The sequence below is a fragment of the Poeciliopsis prolifica genome, unplaced genomic scaffold, assembly GCF_027474105.1.
Source record: "Poeciliopsis prolifica strain line A6 unplaced genomic scaffold, Auburn_PproV2 SCAFFOLD035, whole genome shotgun sequence".
NCBI lineage: Eukaryota > Metazoa > Chordata > Actinopteri > Cyprinodontiformes > Poeciliidae > Poeciliopsis > Poeciliopsis prolifica.
Genome location: NW_026562410.1, coordinates 2,029,618 through 2,051,758, shown reverse-complemented (window position 1 = coordinate 2,051,758; position 22,141 = coordinate 2,029,618). Strand labels below are relative to the sequence as shown.

At 39.1% G+C, this 22,141-nt stretch overlaps 1 protein-coding gene across 1 annotated transcript; it reads left to right on the top strand.

Annotated features, from left to right (window-relative positions):
• The first annotated feature begins 1,205 nt into the window (after positions 1-1,205).
• map1b (microtubule-associated protein 1B) lies at positions 1,206-19,430 on the top strand. The gene is made up of 7 exons (XM_055052401.1): positions 1,206-1,639; positions 3,693-3,794; positions 9,865-9,947; positions 10,704-10,844; positions 11,125-16,258; positions 16,376-16,605; positions 17,229-19,430. The coding sequence occupies exons 1-7, from the start codon at positions 1,453-1,455 to the stop codon at positions 17,382-17,384; spliced, it is 6,033 nt and encodes a 2,010-aa protein (XP_054908376.1). The 5' UTR covers positions 1,206-1,452; the 3' UTR covers positions 17,385-19,430.
• Positions 19,431-22,141: the final 2,711 nt, after the last annotated feature.

Here is a 22,141-nt window from a genome sequence, read left to right as displayed (position 1 = left end):
CATATAACAAAAGGAAATATCATTATTCAGGACATCTAATAGAATAGAATATTTTAAGTAACTGTGGAAAAATCAACGTGCCCCTTGAACATTTTTGCAATTTCTGCCTTTTATGTTTTAAGAAAAAACAACACAATGTAATGCATAGTTATGAATTCTTCTGATTTTCATAAGTATTTTGGTAAACAGAATCTTCATGGTGAGCTTTTTCATTCAGCATCATGGATATCAGAGATCACTTCTTCTGCAGCCCCAGTGGGAAACGCTGTGGAAGGTATAACTGTTAGCTGCACACTTTGCAAATCTGGCATTTATAAAGTGCTCAGAATTTACCAGAATTGAAGTTTTCGGTCTATATCCTTAGAAAAGTAACTCTATTACCTAAGCATGAGGCCCCCAAATTGTAGTGGCAGCATCATGCTGGTCAGAGCTGATTAACAGAAATAGTTTGAAGTTTGTGGTTTGTAGTTCTGGGCTTTTTTCATGCCATTTTTCTTTTTTCCTTTTCTTCTAGACCTAAAATCCTTGTTAGAGTTTTCCAGACAACACTGGACCACACAAAAACTCACAAATTACGAACTTTTTCTTTTGTACTGTTGTAACCATTAAACAATTTCCCCTTCAGTTCAACCTGATAAGTGGAAATATGATGTTGATAATTTTTACAGGTGGCAGAGCGTTGTTGTTAGCAGCTGCTGAAAGTAACTAAAAAGTTACTTTTATTGTAACTTAGTTACTTTCCAAATCAAGTAACCAGTAACCTACGTTATTTTTTCAAGGAGTTGTCAGTAATCTGATTAAAGTTACTTTTTCAAAGTAACTGCTTATAAAATCATCTTGATTTAACTTGGAGATTTTTTTTCCATACACATATTGTTCTTATCTGTTATGATTTAAAAAGTTATAAAATGATACACATGTCAAAGTGTAGCTGCTGAACAGAAGTCTTTCCGGTCTTAACTTTGCTTTCTTTGTTTCTTTGATGGCGCTTTTTGTTGGAGAAGTTTTTTGTTTTTATTTTTTAATCATTTCTTTGTTTGTTGTTGTCTTCTGCCAGTCAAATGTTAGTGTGCGAGGGACAAATGATATCTCCAGCTCCACGGTGAATATGCGAAAACCATCATCTCGCTGACTTCCGGCGGCATTTGATTCGTCGCGCATGACATCAGCTGTGGAGTGAGTGTGCAAAAAAAAAAAAAAAGAAAAAAGAAAAAGAAAAAGCCCCGGCGCCCTCTTCTCTCCCGGGTTACTGAGCATGACACAGTATCTGCCGGTATAAAAAGCTGGAGCCACTCCTATCAGCGCTCCACTCGCATGTCTGGCTCTTTGGCGAGGAGCAGGCTAAGATAAAAAATATATTTAAAAAAAAAGACAGAGGGGAGGGGGCAGGCAGGCTGCTGGTGGGATCCATAGGAAAAGCGCAGACACGTATAGAAAACAGAAAGGAGAAGGATGGCCACGTTAGTAGAATGTGCAGAAATGGAGACCTTGGGCGCCCAGAGCAACACCAGCGGGGCTTCTCCGACGTCCTCCAGCCCCTCACAGCACTTCAACGACAGCAAGTTTTACCTGCTGGTGGTCATCGGGGAGATCATATCAGAGGACCACCTCAAGTGTGCCATTGCGGACATAGAGAAAGGTGAGGTGGAGCTCATGACTTGACATTTCCCCTCCCATCTGTTTGCTTTGCAGGACTTTACTCACGGCGCAAATTACTCAGATGTAAAGACCCTCTCCCACTTCTCATAGGGTTTGATCTAAAGATGATTTTATTCAATATACCAGCGCTCCACCTTATCGGATCTGAGCGGTTTGCATCAGTAGGGTTTCCTTTGTACCCCTCTCGGCCTGGTTGTTGTCATCCACGCATTGGAGACATGCTGATGATAATGATTCAGGTCCATATCTGGACATTGCGTCAGAAAGCAGCGCATCACACACCGCTGCAAGTCCAGCGCAGCTGCGATTTTGTCCCCTTATTCGGGCTCTTTGCAGATGCGTGGGCTTTTGTTCCTCACTCCACAGTTGAGAGCAGACAGCAGGGTGGTGGCGGTGGGGGCATGTGGCCGCTCATTTTGTGCTCGGAGTTTGCGTTACGCTTTGTGTCCTCAGACTGATCTGATTTCTAATCATCTCTCGTGCATCATGCGGGAGCATGTTTCCATCATCGTCGTCGTCGTCATCATCATCATCATCATCATCATCATCATCATCATCATCATCATCATCCTTATCCCGCATCCAGCTCTCTCATCCCCACACCGGCTTGTGGGCGTGGCTCAGTCCGCACTGCGGTCCCTACGGATAGCCATGAGGACCCATCTTTGGGCTGAGTGGGGCTGGTATTTTTTATTTATTTTTATTATGATTTTAATACAGTTACTGCCGAGGCCTGCCTTCTGGATCAGAGTGCATTGTGTTGTGTTGAAGGGGAGTAGGAAGAGAAGAATATGGCAACTCATCAAGTTCTTCTTATACACTAACACCATAACAGAGTTTTCTATAAAAGACATCCTGACTTTCTTATTAACTTAAAATTCTGATTATGCTTCTTCATAAGGAACAGGGATTTTTTTTGTTTTTTTGTTTTGTTTTTTTTTGTTTTTGTTTTTTTTTTGTACAGCCTGTAGCCTTAAATTTCTATGTTCTGGTCATGTTGATTGTAAACATTGATTCTTGGCCTTGGTAAATTAGAGTGAAAAAAATTGTGTGCACCATAAAAATGAATTTTGGACTGTATTTAATATTGGATATTTAAATGATTGAACTTTTAATAATGCATCCCAGTTTGTGAATTTGGTTCTTTGCTCTTCAGCTTTAGTTAGCTTAGCGACAATGCTGATGCTAACGTTAAATTTGCTAGCAAGCTAGGTTTTTAAGTCTTAATTATTCTACTGCCCAGCTATGTGATGTTAAGGAAGAGGCCTGTGTTTATTTCAGATATTAAAGGACATCCATGAATATTGATCAATAAACAAATATCAATTTAACTGGTTAAATTCTTACCATGTGTTTCATCAGTGTAATTACTCCTGTGTTAAAGTTATGTTGTTTTTCACATTTAACCACGTTATCATTGTGTTCCAACAAACTATAGTTGAAACAGAGCCTCATTCCTCAAACGAATTGGCCATCCGGGTTCCCAAAACATATTTTTTGATTTATTTTTTTTTAATCATGAGGTCATCGCAAGGCATAATCTATTCACTTAAAAAAACAAACAATTATAAGTTAAGCAATAAAACTGGAAATTAAGAATTAATTTGCAATGAAGATAGAAAATGACTCTGAAATAGTAATAAGCTCTTGAAATCTGTTTTTACCAACATGGTACAATCAACTTTTTCTCTAACATCCCACCAGTAGGATGGATTTTTCTTTGGCAGCAACTGTTTCATATATACAGTAGTGTAGATTGGATGATACTATGATTCATCAGAACTGAGGCCATCATCGCCTTTGGCCTTGGGGCAAAGCACAAAAAGCATTATAGATATTTCCCACTATGGATCCCTTTGCTCGTGCCAAATCTGTAGCAAGTCTAGACACGATCGCTCCAAGATTTTCCAATGAACCGGAAGCAGAGGATCAACAGCATAGACGTGTGGGTGGAGAGGTTTCTAAGTGTTATACATGCTGTGTGATCTGAACGATTCTTATGCAGGAGGTACATTTCTGTATGTGTGTTCCAGGGATCCGTTCATGGGACACCAACCTCATTGACTGCAACCTGGACCAGGAGCTCAAGCTCTTTGTCTCCAGACACTCGGCTCGATTCTCCGCAGACGTCAAAGGTAAACTGGAGCTAAAATTCGGTGTGTGCTGGTATAATTTCACACGTGCAACTCAGCTTCCTGCACAGATGGGAGACAGATTAAAGGGAAAAGATGGGAATCCCAATCTTGCCCTACTGTGTGGGGAAATGCTGGCTCTGTGGGCGGCATTTTACTGGCAGGGTTTGTGTCCATTTGTCCTCTTAGAGAAATCGATTGCTGTAGATTTTGATTTGTATCAAGGAAGGTAGGGTTTCTGTATTCTTAATCTAAGAACGTAATGAATGAGTCCAAAATAACACGTCTTTGAAAATATCTTGGACCTGAAATCTTACTAAATTAAAAATGGTAATTAATGCAGTCCTTGTAGCTTTTCCAATTTATAGATAACTTGAAAATCATTCACATCACACGCTAATTAAAGTTTAATATAGTCTTTTAATTTGACCCACATTTTTATTTAGATTGTAAATAATGTGAACTTTTCGGGATGATTTAGGCAGTATAAAAATGAACTTGAACGAGAATCTTCGTAGGAAGCCTGTTGATTATTGACAAGGGAATTAAATGAATAATAAACAATTTTCAGCATATTTATTTTTAATAAAATGTAATTATAAAACAGTTTTTGTTTTAGGTTGAATAAAAAAACATCTCTATCTGCCAAGAGGATGAATAACTTCAACATTATATCCGTCAATATTTTTTTCTTTCGTTTTGGACAGAGAGTTTGTTTGACTGGAAATAAAAAAACTCACAATTTCTACACATTAAAAATTGTAAATCCAGATCATAAAAGCAACAATATTCACTGAACTGTTTAAAACTTCAATTTTGCAATAAAATCTGTTGTGTAGTTTACAGTTGTACAGACTATCATGAGATGGATGGGAGAAAATTTAGCATATCTAGGATTTTTGTCTTTTTTCTACAAGGTGAATTCGAGAGGCTGATCAGCCACGCCCGTTGCTGCTGAATGCTGCAGGGGTAGCTCTTCAGATCACTACAAAGCAAAATGCAGCTGTTATTTCCTCTGTTCAGTCTAAAGCTCCTCCTTTAGTGACCCACATTTTAGTCATTACCTTTCGGTCTGCTTATGTATGTCTTGGCACAGTAACACAATAACTTATGGGCACATATCTTTCCAAGCGATGGTGATAAACTCTCTGGCGTCTTAATAAAACGATTGCAAAGACATCTTGGCAAACCTATTATGTGGATTTAGGTCTTTTTTTTAAATCTTAAGTGGCTTAGACAGAAAAGCAAAAAAAAAACAACAACTGATAGACGTCATTGGCTTGTCTTTTCTGTGTAACTGAGGTCTGTCTGAGAAAGGGCGTGGTCGAGGGACACTGTCAGAACACAGAGCTTTCAGCACAAAAAAGGCACATTATCAGCTGATTGTAGTTGTGCTAATGATAATATATTTTGAATTAAAGACCAGTGACACAAGGTTGAGAACCCCTATGCCATAAAAGTATCCAAAACAGCTAATTTCTCATCCTTTCATGCTTCTGTTTCAGCTAGAAACAGAACCAACCTTCACCCCAATTATCCCTCTCAACTTTTTGTGATGTCGTGCTTTAACGTCTCCACCCTTTGCTGAGTAAAAATGAAATAGTCACTGTAAAGACAGAGCAGCTCCATTAAACCAACCCAGACATGTGGTCTGTCAGTGTGTAACATGGCCTTGACCCCCGTGGCAATGAAAGCCTCTGTCTGGCTCTGCTTCACCAGCAGGATTTAACACTTCCTTGGACGCGAACTACACTCATCCGGCCAACAAACGCAGCAGATGAAAGGACCAGTTCTATTTTGTCCTGAAATATAACTAGACTACACCTAATGCAGAACTCAATCTAAAATGAAGTTTAGAGGCGCTCCAGTTTTCCCCATCCCATCCTCCATTCCTTGCTCTCCGTTTTTCTCCCGATGTGCTGTTGCCTGGATGCACAGTTGATTTGGGAGTAATTAGCAGCGTGGGATCCCCAGTGGCGAGGGTCTGTCCGTGAACATAAAGGAGGGAGGGGGAGGATGTAAAAGCGAGAGAAGAGGCAAGCAGGGTACCAGGGGGAGGTGACTGCAAGGGGGATAAAATGCAAAAGATTAGGGGGAAAGATGAAGACAAAATGGCAGATTAAAATCTCATAAAGAAGCAATGGCTTTTTCACCCGTAGCTGTCTAAGAGTAAAAGTCGGATTAATATATTTTCCTGTTTTGTTCACTGTGTAAATTCAAATCTTTTCTCAAATTGAATTTGAACTAAACTCTAAAATGATTAAATCATGTTCTTAGTCCATCCTCAACAGGAAATTTGTGCAAATAACCAAAAACCTTTTGTTTAAAATTTGCTTTGTTCTGAGAATTACAGAAGGAGATTTTTGCCACTTGAGTCAGTTGTGATTGCATGCAATAATAATATAGCTTAACGGCTCAAAACAAGGTTATATTTTATTGCAAAAAATGGTGCAAAAATATTCTCTGTTATACTTCATGCCTATGAGAACTTAGAAAAATGCTCTCATTCTCTAGTTTAAAGAATGAGAGCTTGTATCTTACAAGCTAAGATACATTTAGTTTGTAACTTATTGCTATGGCGACTGAGTGAAACCCCAGCAAGATGCAACTCTTTGCTGTAATCTTCTAAAATAAATCAGTGTGAGACGTTTTATCTTATGATTTTTGGCTGCTGATAGGCTTGGAGGGTGCTGTGTATTCCACAAGAAAGAGGTTGTTGGACAAAACAAAAACATTAATCACAGTGGTTTTTAAATAAATTAGCATAATCCATAATAACCTTTTCGGAAGCAGCTTCTCATCAATCTAAAAGCCTAAGTGTATATCTGCTTATCCCAAAATGTCAACCAAATAATCTCCAAGCAACCTCTGCATCCCTCATTCATAGTCATCTGAAGAAAAGCAATTAACTCCAAAAAAGAAAAAAAAAAGCTCAATAATTTTATTTAATATCTTCCTACTTTTCAGCAGTCGTATAGCTTTAAGCACCTTCACTGATATGGGAATAGTATTTAGAAGAACCCTGGGATCAGCTGCAACCATCCATCAGCCTGACGGAGGACAGAGCATCCATTACAGTGTGTGCAGGAAGCCTTGACCCTTACCAGGAGCCCCTCAGTCTCCTCCTTCTGGATATTAAATGCTTCAGCTATAGATTTCCCAGCCCTGTGCTTTAGGTGGAGAAAATAATGAAACCTCAGCGTCGTCTTTATACCTCAACTCCATTAAGGATGCTTGCTTGCCTCTGGGATTTTAGAGTAAAGCATTTTTAGTTCTAATTAGTTAGTTTGAAAATAGGTCATAAAAGAATATGAAAATTGCTTGTGGATCTGTGGCCAGATAATGGAAAACAAAAATTAGATTTTTTTTATTTCTTTTTCTTTTTCTGAAAGGGTTGGATAGGATATAAAACAATCTCCCCAGAATATTGAGGATATAATGAGTTCACACCAAACGACAATGACTGCTCGAGATGCTCTCGATCGGCTTCAATAACATGGTGCAGTGGATTGATTGATCAGTAAGTCAGGCCACTCAAAAGCAGCAGCGGTGCCATTATCTTCATGAACTGGCCGTGTTAGATGTGCTGGTTCTCGTTTTTAACCCGGTTGTTTGGGGACACAGGAACAAGTGATACTGAAAGTCCATTGGGATAAAGCCAAAGAAAAACCAGATGACTCTAAGTGGATGTAATGATGAACTTCCTTTACCATTCTGAAATGTATAAAAAAGTCAAATAGAAGCAGTAGATATTAAGCTGTTGTAAGAATTGGTTTTATTTTTTTGTTGTGGTGCCATCCTGATCAATGTTCCCATCCGGTTCAGTCCGGAGTGGGATCGCTGTGCCAGCCTCACATTTTCTATTCAGCCGGAAGGAGAATGCTTGGCGATGCATGTCACATTACCTTAACTCCTGCTGAGATAGAGTCTCTCTGGATGTTTTTATTTTGATCAAAGTAATGGCAGAGTCAAACGAGCTTCATGGCAGAATCTGTCATTTCTGATGAAGTGGCTCAGACTAACAGTGATGGTCGGCTGCCTGGTGGCAAGTTATTTAAGGGTTTCTGTGTTTTATGTTCCATACCAGTAGCTGGAGCAGAACTAACAGCGAGAGGCATCGGGAAATGAGGCGCTCCTTATAAATACATTATCGATCACAGATTTATATATTGCTAGGGTATAGACGCATGAGTGGGATGAAAATTAGACTGGGGAGATTGCTTATTCTCCTATTTCACTTACACTGTCAAGAGATTGTTCTCGTCTGTTCTCAGAAGAGCTCGGATCATCAGTTTGGACAGCTACTTTCTCAGAACAAGTCACAGCGGTCCTGGTCGACCCGACACTTTACTCCAGCTGAGATGAAACTTTCATCACACTGATGCAAATATGATACACTCACATTTGGCTCTTTGGTATTGCTGAGCACCAACCACACCCAAAAATATTTCTATTAATTTCCCAAACACTGATTGTGGTCGCATAGCTTGCCAACCTATTTCTAGTCCAGCTTAAACTTCTGGTATAGTCTTTGAAAAGCAAATATATATATATATAGTTGAAAACAGATCTTTACATACATTGAATATAAAGTTACTTTTGTAATTCTCATAGTCTGACATTAAACTAAACATTCCCTATGTTGCATCAGTTATAATGGCCAATATAAAGAGTAAAAGTATTACAATCACTTCCATTCATTCTATCATAATTTGTTGGTAAAAGCCATTGTTTTTATTTTGTATGCTTGATCTGTGAGTTCAAACATACAAAGAGAGATGTGGGATTGATTCAGTAAAGGCTCACTAGGAACTGTTTCCAGCCACCCCCACTGACCCCTAATCAACACATTGATTATCAAAATCAATCACCAAGAACCAGAGGTGATTGAGAGCCTTTCACTTTTTGTCCGATAGTTGTCCAGATTGACAGATTTGCTATGTGAAAAGAAATGTTTGATAATCCCTAAAGGTAAAACTATATTGATGTTTAAAATTAAATCATTAAAACGAGACAAATTGTTGAAATTGTGTTCTCTTTTTTTGCCACCTATTTCCAATAAAGAGAAATCTAATCTTGAGACAGTTTTTAATGTCAAGAACTCATATTAAGGAATGTGTTGTCCTTCCCCCCTTCAGAGATCTCATCCATCTTGCTTCACACTGCAGAGGCTGTTAACATTTGCACAGTCACATTGTTGCTGTCAGGACATCCACCGTTGATAAATTAGATGATAAACTGACTTGGGCACAGCTCCTACACACAATAACTAAGTTCAGTGTGACTTTGAAAGGCTTTTTGTTTGTTCATAATGATTCTGAAACCAACCAAATCATGATTATTTTCTTGTTTAATCGCCAAAATGTTTGCTTAAATTATCAAGCCAAAAGTACAAAAAGTCAAGATGTTGAATGCTATTTACATGACTTAAAGGTTAAAGTGCATCTCCCATAATAGGAAGCATCAAACAAATACTATAACCAGGCAAAGATAACTTGAGTGAACAAACAACTGTTTTTGTGATCAAGAAATCTCTAAAGTAGCACGAGTCTGACAACATGAAGTAGGCAAAAAAAAAATATCACAACAAAAAAATAGATGACAAATATTGACATTTAATCTGCTGGAAAACGTTGCAAATTATTCTTAAGGACTCCAGAGAACCAAAGTGAACCATTATTCCGGTTTACAGAAAATACGGGAATGTAAAGCATCGTTCTAAAAATGTATCAGGCCTACAAAAATTAGTCCAAAGCCAATGACTCATACAGGAGGTCAAAAAAGAAACCAGAACATTAAAAGGACTGCAGGCCTCACTTGCTACAGCTAAGGCAAGTGTTCATGAAATAGAAAGAGAACTGGACCAAAACGGCGGCCCTAGGAACAAACTGTGGATGATGCATGGGAATCCAAGAAGAATATTTTTTTCACTTCGTATAATGTGTCATTTGCTCATGTTAGCATTTGACGGATTATCTGAAACATCAACAAAAACGCAGAAAATGAATCTCTTAGGAAGCAAATGCACATAGCCCAAGTCTTCACTGATTATATTTCATTTGGTTCTTTTCAGGGCAACGAATTCTTCACCATAAAAGTAACATCCTCGAGACGGTTGTGCTCATTAACCCTTCAGATGAAGCCGTCAGCACCGAGGTAAAATGAACCAAATCCGCTGCTGGCATTGTCTCATTTCCTTATATCTTCTTCTGTTGTCTTTTTTTCTTTAAAAAACAATCACATAATTAGCTTGACTTCCTATTGTTTTGTTCATTAAGACGTTCACAGACGATTTACAGTGCGACAAGAATGATTGCTCTAGTAGTTAATGAAAAAGATATGAAAAAGTCGGGAGGAAATAAACCTACAGGGAGGATTAATGTTTCACTATTCAGCTTATGTATGTTTTTGGTTCTTAGCACTTCAATCAGGAGCAGAGGCCCAACAAGAGTTTGTTTTGTGTCATTACTCTAACTGGCGCCGCCAGCCCCTCATCTATGGCTATAATTTAATGTGCATTAATAATATGCGACAGCACTGCAAGAATCACTGAGCCTGTCGCCAGAGTGGCTAATGCTGCTGAGGTGGAGCAAAATACAAGGAGGGAGGGGAAAGCAGATACAGTGTGAGTGGACAGTGAGAGATTGTGTCAGCTAATTAGCTAATGGATCTGACTTACACATAACTGGTGGTGTCTAATACAAACCTCACCACTAAGCTGATTGCTGCAACAATCTGGCTTTGCATTAATGTTATGCTTGCGTGTGTCACCACTTGTCTTTCTAAAAAAGTAAGTGGAAATCCATTGTTGCTAAGGCACTTGAAGATGTTGTAATTTATCTTTTTCCTCCCCCACGTGTATTCCTATCACTACAGCTGTTATTTTTGCTTTCTCTCTCTTTCAATTTGCAGGCTCGCTTAATGATCTCTGACACAGCCAGACACAAGCTACTGGTCCTCTCAGGGCAGTGCTCAGAAAAAACGGGGGAACTGATTCTTCAGTCTGGATCTTTCTCTTTCTGCAATTTCATAGATATATTTACTGATCAAGAGGTGAGTAAGTCAGGAACCAGGTACGGTAGCTCGACAGTAAAACTGATCACTACACTTTCCAAACATCACCAAAAATCTTTACAGCCATACTCTGCTAACAGTAGCATTATAATTATAAAACTATAGATGATGGTTGGAGGATCAGACGTAGTCTAAATTCAAATGTTGTGAAAAAGATATGTAGTGTCTCTGTTTTAAGATATGTAGTGTCTCTAAGATACAATGTGGATTTATTTCTTGTTCAAAAATAAAACTCCATTTATTTCTTTCCTTTGCACAGATTGGTGAATTACTCAGTACTATCCCCCCAGCAAACAAAGCCAACCTCACACTCTCTTGCCCCGAACAAGGAGATTGGAAAAACTCCAACTTGGACAAACACAACCTACAGGACTTCATCAACATGAAACTAAACTCGGCTCTCATCCTCCCAGAAATGGAGGGTCTCTCAGAGTTCACAGAGTATTTATCAGAATCAGTAGAGATCCCTTCTCCTTTTGACATGTTGGAGCCCCCAACCTCAGGTGGATTTCTGAAACTTTCTAAGCCATGCTGCTATATTTTCCCCGGTGGTCGAGGAGACTCTGCTCTCTTTGCTGTAAATGGCTTCAACATGCTCATTAACGGTGGCTCCGACAGGAGGTCGTGCTTTTGGAAGCTGGTGAGACATCTAGATCGGGTGGACTCCATCCTCTTGACTCATATTGGTGAAGACAATTTGCCAGGCATCAACAGTATGCTGCAGCGGAAAATTGCAGAGCTTGAGGAGGAGCAATCGCAGGGTTCGACAGCTAACAGTGACTGGGTGAAGAATATGATTTCTCCAGATATTGGCGTTGTCTTTGTGAATTTTCCCGAGAACCTGGAAAACCCTGAACCTGATTACAAAGTGTGTAGGAATGTTGAGGAGGCAGCATTCACCCAGGTGTTCCTCAACAAGCTAAATTTAAGGATCGAGCCTTTGCAGAAGCCTGTAGGAAACGCTATAGAACCTATCACACTTTTTCAGAAAATGGGTGTTGGAAGGCTTGAAATGTATGTGCTCAATCCTTCAAAAAACAGCAAGGAGATGCAGCACTTTATGAAGCAGTGGACAGGAAGTGAAAACGACACTACCTCCATTCTTCTACCAAATGGAAAAGAGTCTGAATTCCCTCTTTCCTACTTAACTTCAATCTCTTCACTCATTGTGTGGCATCCCGCAAATCCCTCCGATAAGGTTGTACGGGTTCTATTTCCTGGAAATGCCATCCAGGACCAAATATTTGAAGGCTTAGAGAAGCTAAAGCATTTAGAGTTCTTGAAGCAGCCAGTTGTCACTCAAAAAACTATGCCTTCCAGTACTCCATCCACACCAACGCTGAAGCAAGCAAAGATGAAACACAGAACAGACAGTAAAGAGAGCCTAAAGTCTACCCCAAAGCCATCACCAAGCAAAGCCATGCGAAAGATTTCAAAGGAGGAAACACCAGAGAAGGCAAAGACAGACACAGAATCAACTCCTGAGAAAACACTGAAGTTAGATAAAAAGGAAAAGGTCCCCTTGAAAAAAGAAAAGGCAAAGCCACAGGAGAAAGAACCAAAAGCAAATGCAGATCAAACTGGACAAAATGAAACTCCCGAAAAAAAATCTGAAGCAAAGTCCAAAATGGAAAAAATTAAAAAGGAAGCCAAACCATCAGCAGAAAAGAAAAAAGAGTTTAAAAAAGAAGTAGCAAGGAAGGATGAAGCTAAAAAGGAAGAAAAAATAAAGAAGGACGAGGCAAAGAAAGTTTTAAAAAAGGATACAAGAAGAGATTCTCCAATGAAGGAGAAGAAGGAAGAAAAGAAGGAACTAAAGAAAGATGCAAAAAGACTCTCCAAAGATGTTAAAAAGACTTCCAATGCAGGTGAGGAAAAAAATCTAAAACCAAAACCACTGAAAAAGGATGACTCTTCAAAGAGAGATCTGGGAGCTGCATCAAAGTTAAAAGATAAAGGAAAGTCAAAGGTGATAAAAAAAGAAACAAAGGTAGAAAACAAACCAGCAGCAAGTACTGCCATTGTTGCAGAAGACCCAGAGGAAGAAAGGTTTCTGATGTCCTCCCCAGAAGACCTCACAAAAGACTTTGAGGAACTTAGAGCTGAAGAGTTTGTTGAGGATGATGCAACTGTACAGCAAGATGGGGAGAAAGTGGCTTTGATGGCCCAAAACGAACAAGTGATACAAACCAAAGAGTCACCTGAAGGACTAGAGTCTGTGGATGAGGGCATAACAACAACAGAGGCAGAAGGTGACAGTGGAGGGACTCCAGACGAGCAAGTCCTGAAAGGCAAGCTCAATGGCAGTGCTTGTGAGAAGTTTGAGGATGAGGGCACTGTTATGGAGGAGACATCTGAGGGAGGAGACTATGATGAGAAGGGAGAGACAGAGGCGGTTTATGAGCCACAGGAAGCAGAATCAGATGAAAATAACCACCAAAATGAGCACCAAGCCAAACATGATGAACTGGAACAAAGAGATGAAGCGAAGGACAATGATGATATCACAAATAAAAATGTAGTAGAGGAGCATCTAAATCCTGACACAAGAGAGAAGCAAAAACTCTTTGAATCAGCTTCACCCAAAGTTTCTTCCCCAGTTTCTCCTGCAGCATGTACCCATGATGAAATCCCTCCTGTTGGCTTTGAAAGCTTCACAACTTCAGATGAAGAGAATCGAGATGAACCAGCAGAAGAGTATACAGTTACATCAGGTTACACGCAGTCCACTATGGAAATCTCCAGTTTGCCCACTCCCATGGATGAGATGTTGACTCCCAGGGACATTTTGAGTGATGAAACACCCAATGATGATACAGGATCTCCATCACAGGATGTTGAAAGGTTTGGGAAATCAGAGTCAGGAGAGTTTGAGAAAAAGAACCTTTCTCCACTTCAAGATATACCGGGTACAGGTTTTTCTCAGAGTGATGTCACAGAAGGCCAAGACTATCACCATTCTGCTTTAACAGTATCCCCCCCTTCACCTCTAAAAGGAGATCAATTCTGTGAAGAGCTTTCATCAGGTGGAAAAGCTGAAAAATTTCCAACTGATCAAGAGTCAAATGAAAGGCATGACTCAGTAAAACTTAGCTCGGTATCCACATCATCTCCTGTTGTTCGTTCTCCCTCAGTGGAAGTTAAGAACATCATTCATTCTTCTTCAATGACGGTTGCTCCAATAGAACTGTCATCCACCCTGGCAAGTTGCACCCAAGCCGCAGCTGATTCCTACAAGAGCCCTGATGACAAACCTTTGGAAGGAGCTAGTTCGCCTCAGTCCTCTGGTCACACTCCTTACTATCAGTCACCAGTTGATGAGAAAGTAGAAACTCTACCACCTTTTCCAGAGGACAGCTCACAGGGTCCAGTTATTGTGGAGATCACAAGTGATAAAGAAGACTCCTACAGTAGAGTTACTCCTGAGCCTAATGATCCAGTAGTAGAACAATCATCACCAGTAGGTAGGACTGATTCTGCTCCACAAAGCCCATCCATACCTGAGCCTGAATCCCCACAGGAGTCATCACCCATCGATGCCGAAGCTAAGAAACAGGAAGAGATCAGCCATTCACTGCTGTCCTCAGCACCACTAAACAAACATGAATCTGACTCTGGGACTTTTACAACTTTTAAAGAAGAGAGTAAAATGTCTATTTCAGAGGGCACTACATCAGATAAGTCTGAAACTCCCCTTGAAGAAGTGGTTGCAGAAGATACATTTTCACACTTAGCCTCAGCATCCACAGCTTCCCTGGCCACTAGTTCATTGCCAGAACCGACTACTGGTTCTCCTTCTCTGCATGCTGAGGTAGGCTCACCTCACTCAACCGAGGTTGATGACTCTTTGTCTGTCTCAGTGGTTCAGACTCCAACCACCTTTCATGAGGCAGAGGGATCACCAACCAAGGAAGACAGTCCAAGGCCTATGTCTATCTCCCCAGAAATCTCACCCAAGACTAAAAGCAAAGTGCAGACACAGGACACAAAATCTCCAGAGCATTCCACTATGTCTTTAGAGTTTGGCCAGGAGTCACCCGATCATTCCTTAGCCCTGGATTTCAGTAAGCAATCTCCAGAGCACCAGTCACTGGGCAGCAATTCTCATGCTACAGAAAATGGTCCAACGGAAGTGGACTACAGTCCCTCAGATGTAACAGAGATAAAGGCATCTAGAGAACCAAAATGTGTAGAAAACCCTTTGCTTTTTGAAGGAGGTGATTCAGCCCGCACCACTTCGGCAACCCCTTCAGATGCATCTCAGTCTTCTGTTACAACTCCATGTCAAATGACAGAGAACCTACATGCTGCTGTGGAGCAGACAGATAAGTCTCCATCCACCCCAAAGGCCTCATCTCTCACCCTTTCTCCCCATTCCAATGAACCCTCCCCAATATTAGGAGGTCCCCCAGCTAATACAAGCAAAAGCCCAGTCTCAGAAACCACAGCCAAACTGGATTCAGAGGGGAAACTTGACAACTCACCATCACCTCCCAAAGTCTCATCCCCATCTACAACTTTCAATATTTCAAAAGGAGACACTGTTTCCCCAAAAACAGAAACAAATCCATTCAAATGTGATGACTCTATACTTGAAAAGAACTCTACAAGTCCAAAAGTTCCTTCACCATCAGAGCTACCTCTCTCCTTTGAGCCTTATGATTTCAATTCTCCCTGTGGCTCTAGGGAACCAGACTCCCTTAAAAAGAGCCCCTGTCCTCCATCCAAGACAGATGTTGATCTTTGCCTTGTGAAATCTTGTGAGTACCGTCACCCCAAGACTGAGTTGTCACCGTCATTCATCAACCCAAACCCTCTAGAATACTTTATTAATGAAGAAAACGCCTTGGATGAGGAGAAACCCCTGACCAAGTCAGGTGGTGGACCCCCGCCACCAGGAGGTAAGCTGTCCGCCAAGCAATGTGAGGACACCCCACCCACATCCATCAGTGAATCTGCCCCATCACAGACAGACTCAGATGTACCTCCAGGAACAGAAGAGTGCCCTTCCATCACAGCAGATGCAAACATTGACTCTGAAGATGACTCTGAAACTTTACCCAGTGACAGAACTCTGACATACAGGCATGCCGATCCACCTCCACTGACACTCAGGGACTCTGCTCCAACTTCAGGTAATCATGATGTTTGTATGGTGGATCCAGAAGCTCTAAAGGCTGAAGAAAACCTTCACAATGCGAATACAGATGGTGGAGACAAGACCAGAAAGAAAAAGCTATCAAAAATGTCCTCATCGCCAGCCAGGAAGAGTGGTCTGTCAAAGGTTAAGGACTCAAAGACTGCTTCTCCAAAGAAGGGTGCTGGAGAAGGAAAAGATGTCAAAAATGCAACCAATACGTCTGCATCCAAAGGTGTGAAAAGCTCTGCATTAGGTGTGTATTCTTTTAATCAAGATCATCTTTTATGCTTGTGTTGTCGTATGTACAGTATTTGATGCAGTTGAAATTTTGATTAAGACCAAAAAAATAAAAATAAAAAATCTTTTTCAGGTACTGGAAGTGGGAAAGTGCCGCCTCTGTCCAACTGCCCTCCTATGTACATGGATTTGGTTTACATTCCCAATCACTGCAGTGCCAAGAATGTGGATGCTGAATTCTTTAAACGTGTCCGCTCCTCTTACTATGTAGTCAGTGGCAACAATCAATCAGCTCAGGAACCCAGCAGAGCTGTCCTGGATGCTTTACTTGAAGGAAAATCCCAGTGGGGAAACGGCATTCAGGTAAGTTTTAAGTAACCAGTGAGCTTGTAAATACATTCAGTGCTTAAATCTGTAAAAAGAAAAAAAATTATCAATTTTTTTGTTCAATTGTTTTTTAAACAATTACGTTTAAAAAACGTAATTGTTTTTGAAGAAGGATTTTCTTGGACTAATTAAGATTAATCAGAATCATACCTATGGTGTAACATTGGAAAACCTGACATTACATTTTTTTTTATAAATTCCAAGTAGAATAATTGATTTAGATGAAACTGAAAAACATTCATTGAATTTGTGGTTTTATATTTCTTGGTTTTGCCATTGTCCTGCACAATAAATATTTTTTAAATTTTCTTATCATACAATGAGACTGTTTTTCATGGGTTTGTCTCATGAAAAACTTGCTAATAAATTGGGCACCCTGAGATTAATAATACTCAGAGTAACTTCACAATAAAGACAAACAAGTACAACACTTTTGAGGTTTGAAATGCTGCCCACTGCATTTCAGTCACTGAAAACTCAAAAGTACTCCACACAACCCCATGGCAGAAATATGCACTATTCCTTTAAACCTGCAATCACTGTACTGACCAGATGGAGAAATGCACTCTCATCAAATAATTCCCCTTTGCTTCTTCAAGGTCACTCTAATTCCAACCCATGACACAGATGTGATGAGGGAGTGGTACCAGGAGACCCACGACAAGCAGCAGGAGCTGAACATCATGGTTCTGGCCAGCAGCAGCACAGTTGTCATGCAAGATGAGTCCTTCCCAGCTTGTAAGATAGAGCTGTAGCCTTATTGTAAACACCAGAAAGGAGTGTTGTTTTCAAAGAAAACCAAACTCATGTAGCACTAACCTTGAACTGACACAAAACCACTGAATGAAATGAAAACCTGTAATGACCGTTAACTAATGTTACCAAAAGAAGAAGATTAGGGCCTTCATGTTTCAGCTTGATCCTAATAATAGGATCAAACAGCAAAGAGATGAAAACCCAAATAAACCAGCAGCACCCCCTGAATGTCCAGACCTGCCGGTTTTGATATAGTCACATAATGATGGTACTTTTTTTTTTGTTGGCCTCTGAGTCTTCTAGTCAATATTTATTGATTCTGATGTATTATCATAAAGCTCTGTAATATTTAGTTAGAGCTTTTTGGCAAGCTCTAACTCTAACAAGCTCCGTTTGGTTAGGGAGAAAACCACATTTGGTGTGGTTTCCACCCACACCAAATGGAAGGAAAAAGTCTTTCTGTAACTGCCTTAGAGAGTCAAAGTGAATGTAGAAGACCTGATTGGATGAACAACTCTGAAGACTCAATAAATACTAAATGGTAATAGCTAGAGAGGGAAATGATGATGATAATAGACTGAGATGCTTGAGTTTAATGATCATTAATATAATGACTGCTGCTACCGATAGAAATTTTTTTTTCCTTTAATTTTTAAGTTAGTTGAATTTTATTATTTATGTAACTTTTTGTTTTGCAATGAGCTATAACAGTGAATTAAAACTTTTGTTTATGACTATTTAATTTTCACATCAATCAATAGGTTCAGAAAACTCTACAGTGTGAAAAATCATTTTATAGACTTCATTGTCTGTAAAAGAAATGTAGAAGAATGGTGTTAATTTTGGAATATCTGTTTTACTTACAGATTTTATGCTAATTCAAGAAAAATCTTATTTCTTAGAAGTGTTTTTTATGTAATCAGTGAGCTTTAAAGCCTTTTCCCATTGTAAAGCCGGCAAAGCAGGATATTTTCATAATCCTTACAATGTCTTGTTTTTCAAAATTGTGCTATGATTATAAATAGCTTTGTGGCCAATAGAGTGGTTGGGAGGCATGCATGAGTTATGCTATACTGGAACTTTTCTTACTTTTGATGAGGTTTTTGCTCACACTTGCTTTTAAGAGCTACAAGAAATTACAATGAGAGAACAAAAGACTAATTTTGAAAAGGGAAAAAAATGCACCCAATCAGCAATTTTTGCAAGTTTTCAGTGACATATGTACTCCACACAAATTCCAACAAAAGCCAGTGGCACTGTAGTAACAGAAAACATGACTTAGGGCACAATGTGTCATACATTTTCATTCTCAGCCAAAAAAAAACATGGGTGAGAATGACGACAAACCAACTTCTTGAAGAATCTCGGTCACGAGGGAGGCAGCACACAGAAGTGAGAGTGAATGGCTTGTGTGTTTTTTGACAAAAGTATGTAAAACCAAACACTAGACACTTTAAAAAAACAAACATGACTCACATCAAACTTACAGTAACTCTGGCCACTAATCAACTCTGACAGGCCAGCATATGGAGGAACATTTAAGCAACCACATCCTGATTACATGCTCTGGTATTTTGGGCTATCCAATGAAATCTCATTGGGTATTTCTTAAATGACGTCAGCTTTTCATGATACCACCACAGACTGGTTTTCCCGCAAGGGAACCTCAAAACCACCACATCACCACGAACGTACTGTCAAACTGAACTGACATTTCTCTTCTCTGTTCTCTGGTTCCTTCCCTACACTTCCTCTAGTTCTCTCTCTTTCTCTCTGAATCTCTATCTGCCTTTTCTCCCATCACGTCTTTCTCTCGGAAGAAGTTTAAAAATGTTTGCAGCTGTGTGATATGTTTGTCTTGTGATTCTGGCATCCCTTCTGCCTTTTCCCCACACTCATGTATAATCTATAGCAATTAGTTTACTTAGTGCTTTCAGATATTTGTGTGCTATCTGTCCTCTACAGTACCTGTTATGGCAAATCTTATGTAAGAGTAACCACAAATGAAAGGACAGCCACAATAAAATCTGTTGTGAAAGAATAAAGATTTGTCTTCTTGAGGTTTCTTTTCAGTGTTTAAAGCTTTTTTTTTTGTTTGTTTTGTTTTTAACAAATAACACAAAGAAAGAGGAGAAAATGAGTAAATGTGCAATATCATCCTGACCAGGGCTGGTTTATGTTAAAATGGTGTTCTTTCATCTTTGGGAATGCGTCTCAAGTTTAGAAATGCAACCAGTACCATTTGAAAATTTTACAACAAAACGGTTAAAAAGATCTCAAAGAAGCTTTTAGGGCTGGATCTAGACAATTTACACAACATGCCTTAATAATGCCACAACTTTTTATATAATCAATTGACCAGCTGATGTTGATTTGCACTGATTGGCAGCAGGGAAAAATATTTTCTAAGCCAAAAAAAAAAAAAAAAAAACGTGACATGTTTAGTACTTATTATTCATGACATATTTCTGACAGCATCTTGTCCAGCTGATGGGGACAAGAACAGCATATAGGTGTCATGGAAAAACGGGAAATGTCTGAATGCTTGTTCAAGAATACTGCGAGACATTGGACTGACAAAAGCAATTTTCATCTGACATGAAATTCCGAGCTATTCCCCAGTTCCATGCATCCTAATGTGTTTATGCCAGTCTGCCTTATCAATCTGTCTCCTGTTTGTCTGTATTTATAGCAGCTGTGTGATGAAAATGTGATTTTTCTAAAATTGTCAGGATATCATTATGGAATTACAATAAAAAAAAAAAATATATATATATATATATATGTATATATATATTTTATATATATATATATATATTTTTATATATATATATATATATATATATATATATATATATATATGTATATATATATATATATATATATATATATTTTTTTACATATATATATATATTTCAACATTTCTAATGTTGAAATATTTTACAGTTAACATCAGGAGATGTTAACTTATATCTGGCAAAAAGGACAAAATGTCCATTTCCTTCTAAATTTTCTCAGCTAACTACTGCTGACAGATGAGCTAAAAATGTCTTCTGAGTCCTGCTTGCACTGTAGAAAATATAAATATTTAAAATCTCTATGTGCAAGTTTCCCCCTTCATTTATTTATTTATTTTTTTTTAATAGCTGTATGTGTACCGTCTATTCAAAATGCCACTGTTGAATATAAGTCCACATGTTACATTACATATCTTGAAACTGGCATTTTTTTTGTCAAGGTTATCAGACCATAACAATCTCATGACAAGCCCATGGCTATTCCCTTGTTACTTAAGCTTTGTCATGAAGCTGCAAGTGTGCATGTCAGGTTAATTGGCAGTTTTAGTTTGATCTCAAACTCAGGTTGTTTATCACGTGCATGACTGCTCTGGTCCTGTGATAGACAGGCAATCTGCAAAGGCTGTAGCCCACCTCTTCACTGGTGACAGCTAAGACAGTTTCCAGACCCCCAAAGCTCAGAACAAAATAAAGCTTTAATAAATTTGAGATGTCTTGAACAGCTCCTGTGTGCTTTAAGATGACATACATTTTGATTTAGATATAAAAAGCAAAAATAACAATTGTGCATATAGTAATGAGAATCAAATTTGATGGCATTTGAAAAAGCATACTAGTAAGCTTTAATTCCAGCTGTAATTCTATGTTTTGTTTGTTTGTTTTATAAGAATTACAGCAAATTTAGAAAGCTAAATTACAATCTTCTGGTTATTTTGGCAGAGTCTTTAAGTGAACGTGTTTTCTGTCTCGTTTCACGTACTGTAATATTATTGAAAAAAATTATACGAATGAGACAACATCCCAGACTTTCTCTAGATAAAGCGTCCACCAGCAGGCATTTATTATCAACGTGAATCTCATAAACATCTGGCAACAAACCCAGATCTTCCGTTTTTCAACAGAGGCTTTGTCTTTTTATTTCAACAGCAGTGGTATAGTCAGCTCCAGCTGTTTTCAGGTTATTTCAAAACCGTTTCAGTGGGCATGTTCATTAATGATGACGGGACACCCGAGGCACTTTCCAAAACCAAAGGGAAGTGCATGTAAGGATAAATCAAAGAAGATATAAAAATTGCGGTTCCCTCAGCTCAACCTGGCTGCTTGTCTGGTCAAATCAGACACTGGGTGTTGCAATATCCACATATATGATGATATTTCTCTTTTGAATTATTTGCCTCTAGGTACAGATGAGCAATTAGAATGGAATTATATTTATGCAGAGGGATAAATTGGGAGAGAAAGAGACTCATACACCTTCCAGGATGCCATAAATTATCCAAGGGACCTGTATCTTATTGGCTGAGCTATCTCAGCTGGATGGGCTGAGATCATGTTGCTAGGGCAACAGTGGGGAACCTCCCAGTTCTTCCTCTCTGCATTGTTGTTTATCATTGGAGTTTATTGTGGAAGCATCCAATGTGGAGAGTTAATTTTTCAAAACTCACCAGTGTCCTTTTTAAAATGCCATCAAATTTGAAAGTAATTCCACCAAAGCCTTTCCACTGCCTGTACAGGACTTAAAGAAAGCATTTTTAAAAAATCTATGTATTATTCATTTAGCCTGCAGGGAGCATGCCCGATACATTTTAGTTTTGAGATGTATATACTGGAATTATGCATCAATAAACAGCAAGACTGCAACTTGTTTTATGGCTTGGTTTCATCTTAAATGTGTGTTGACGTCAAGCCATTACAAGAAAAATACAACAGAAACCTTTTAAGGACGCTCCTTTTCTGTT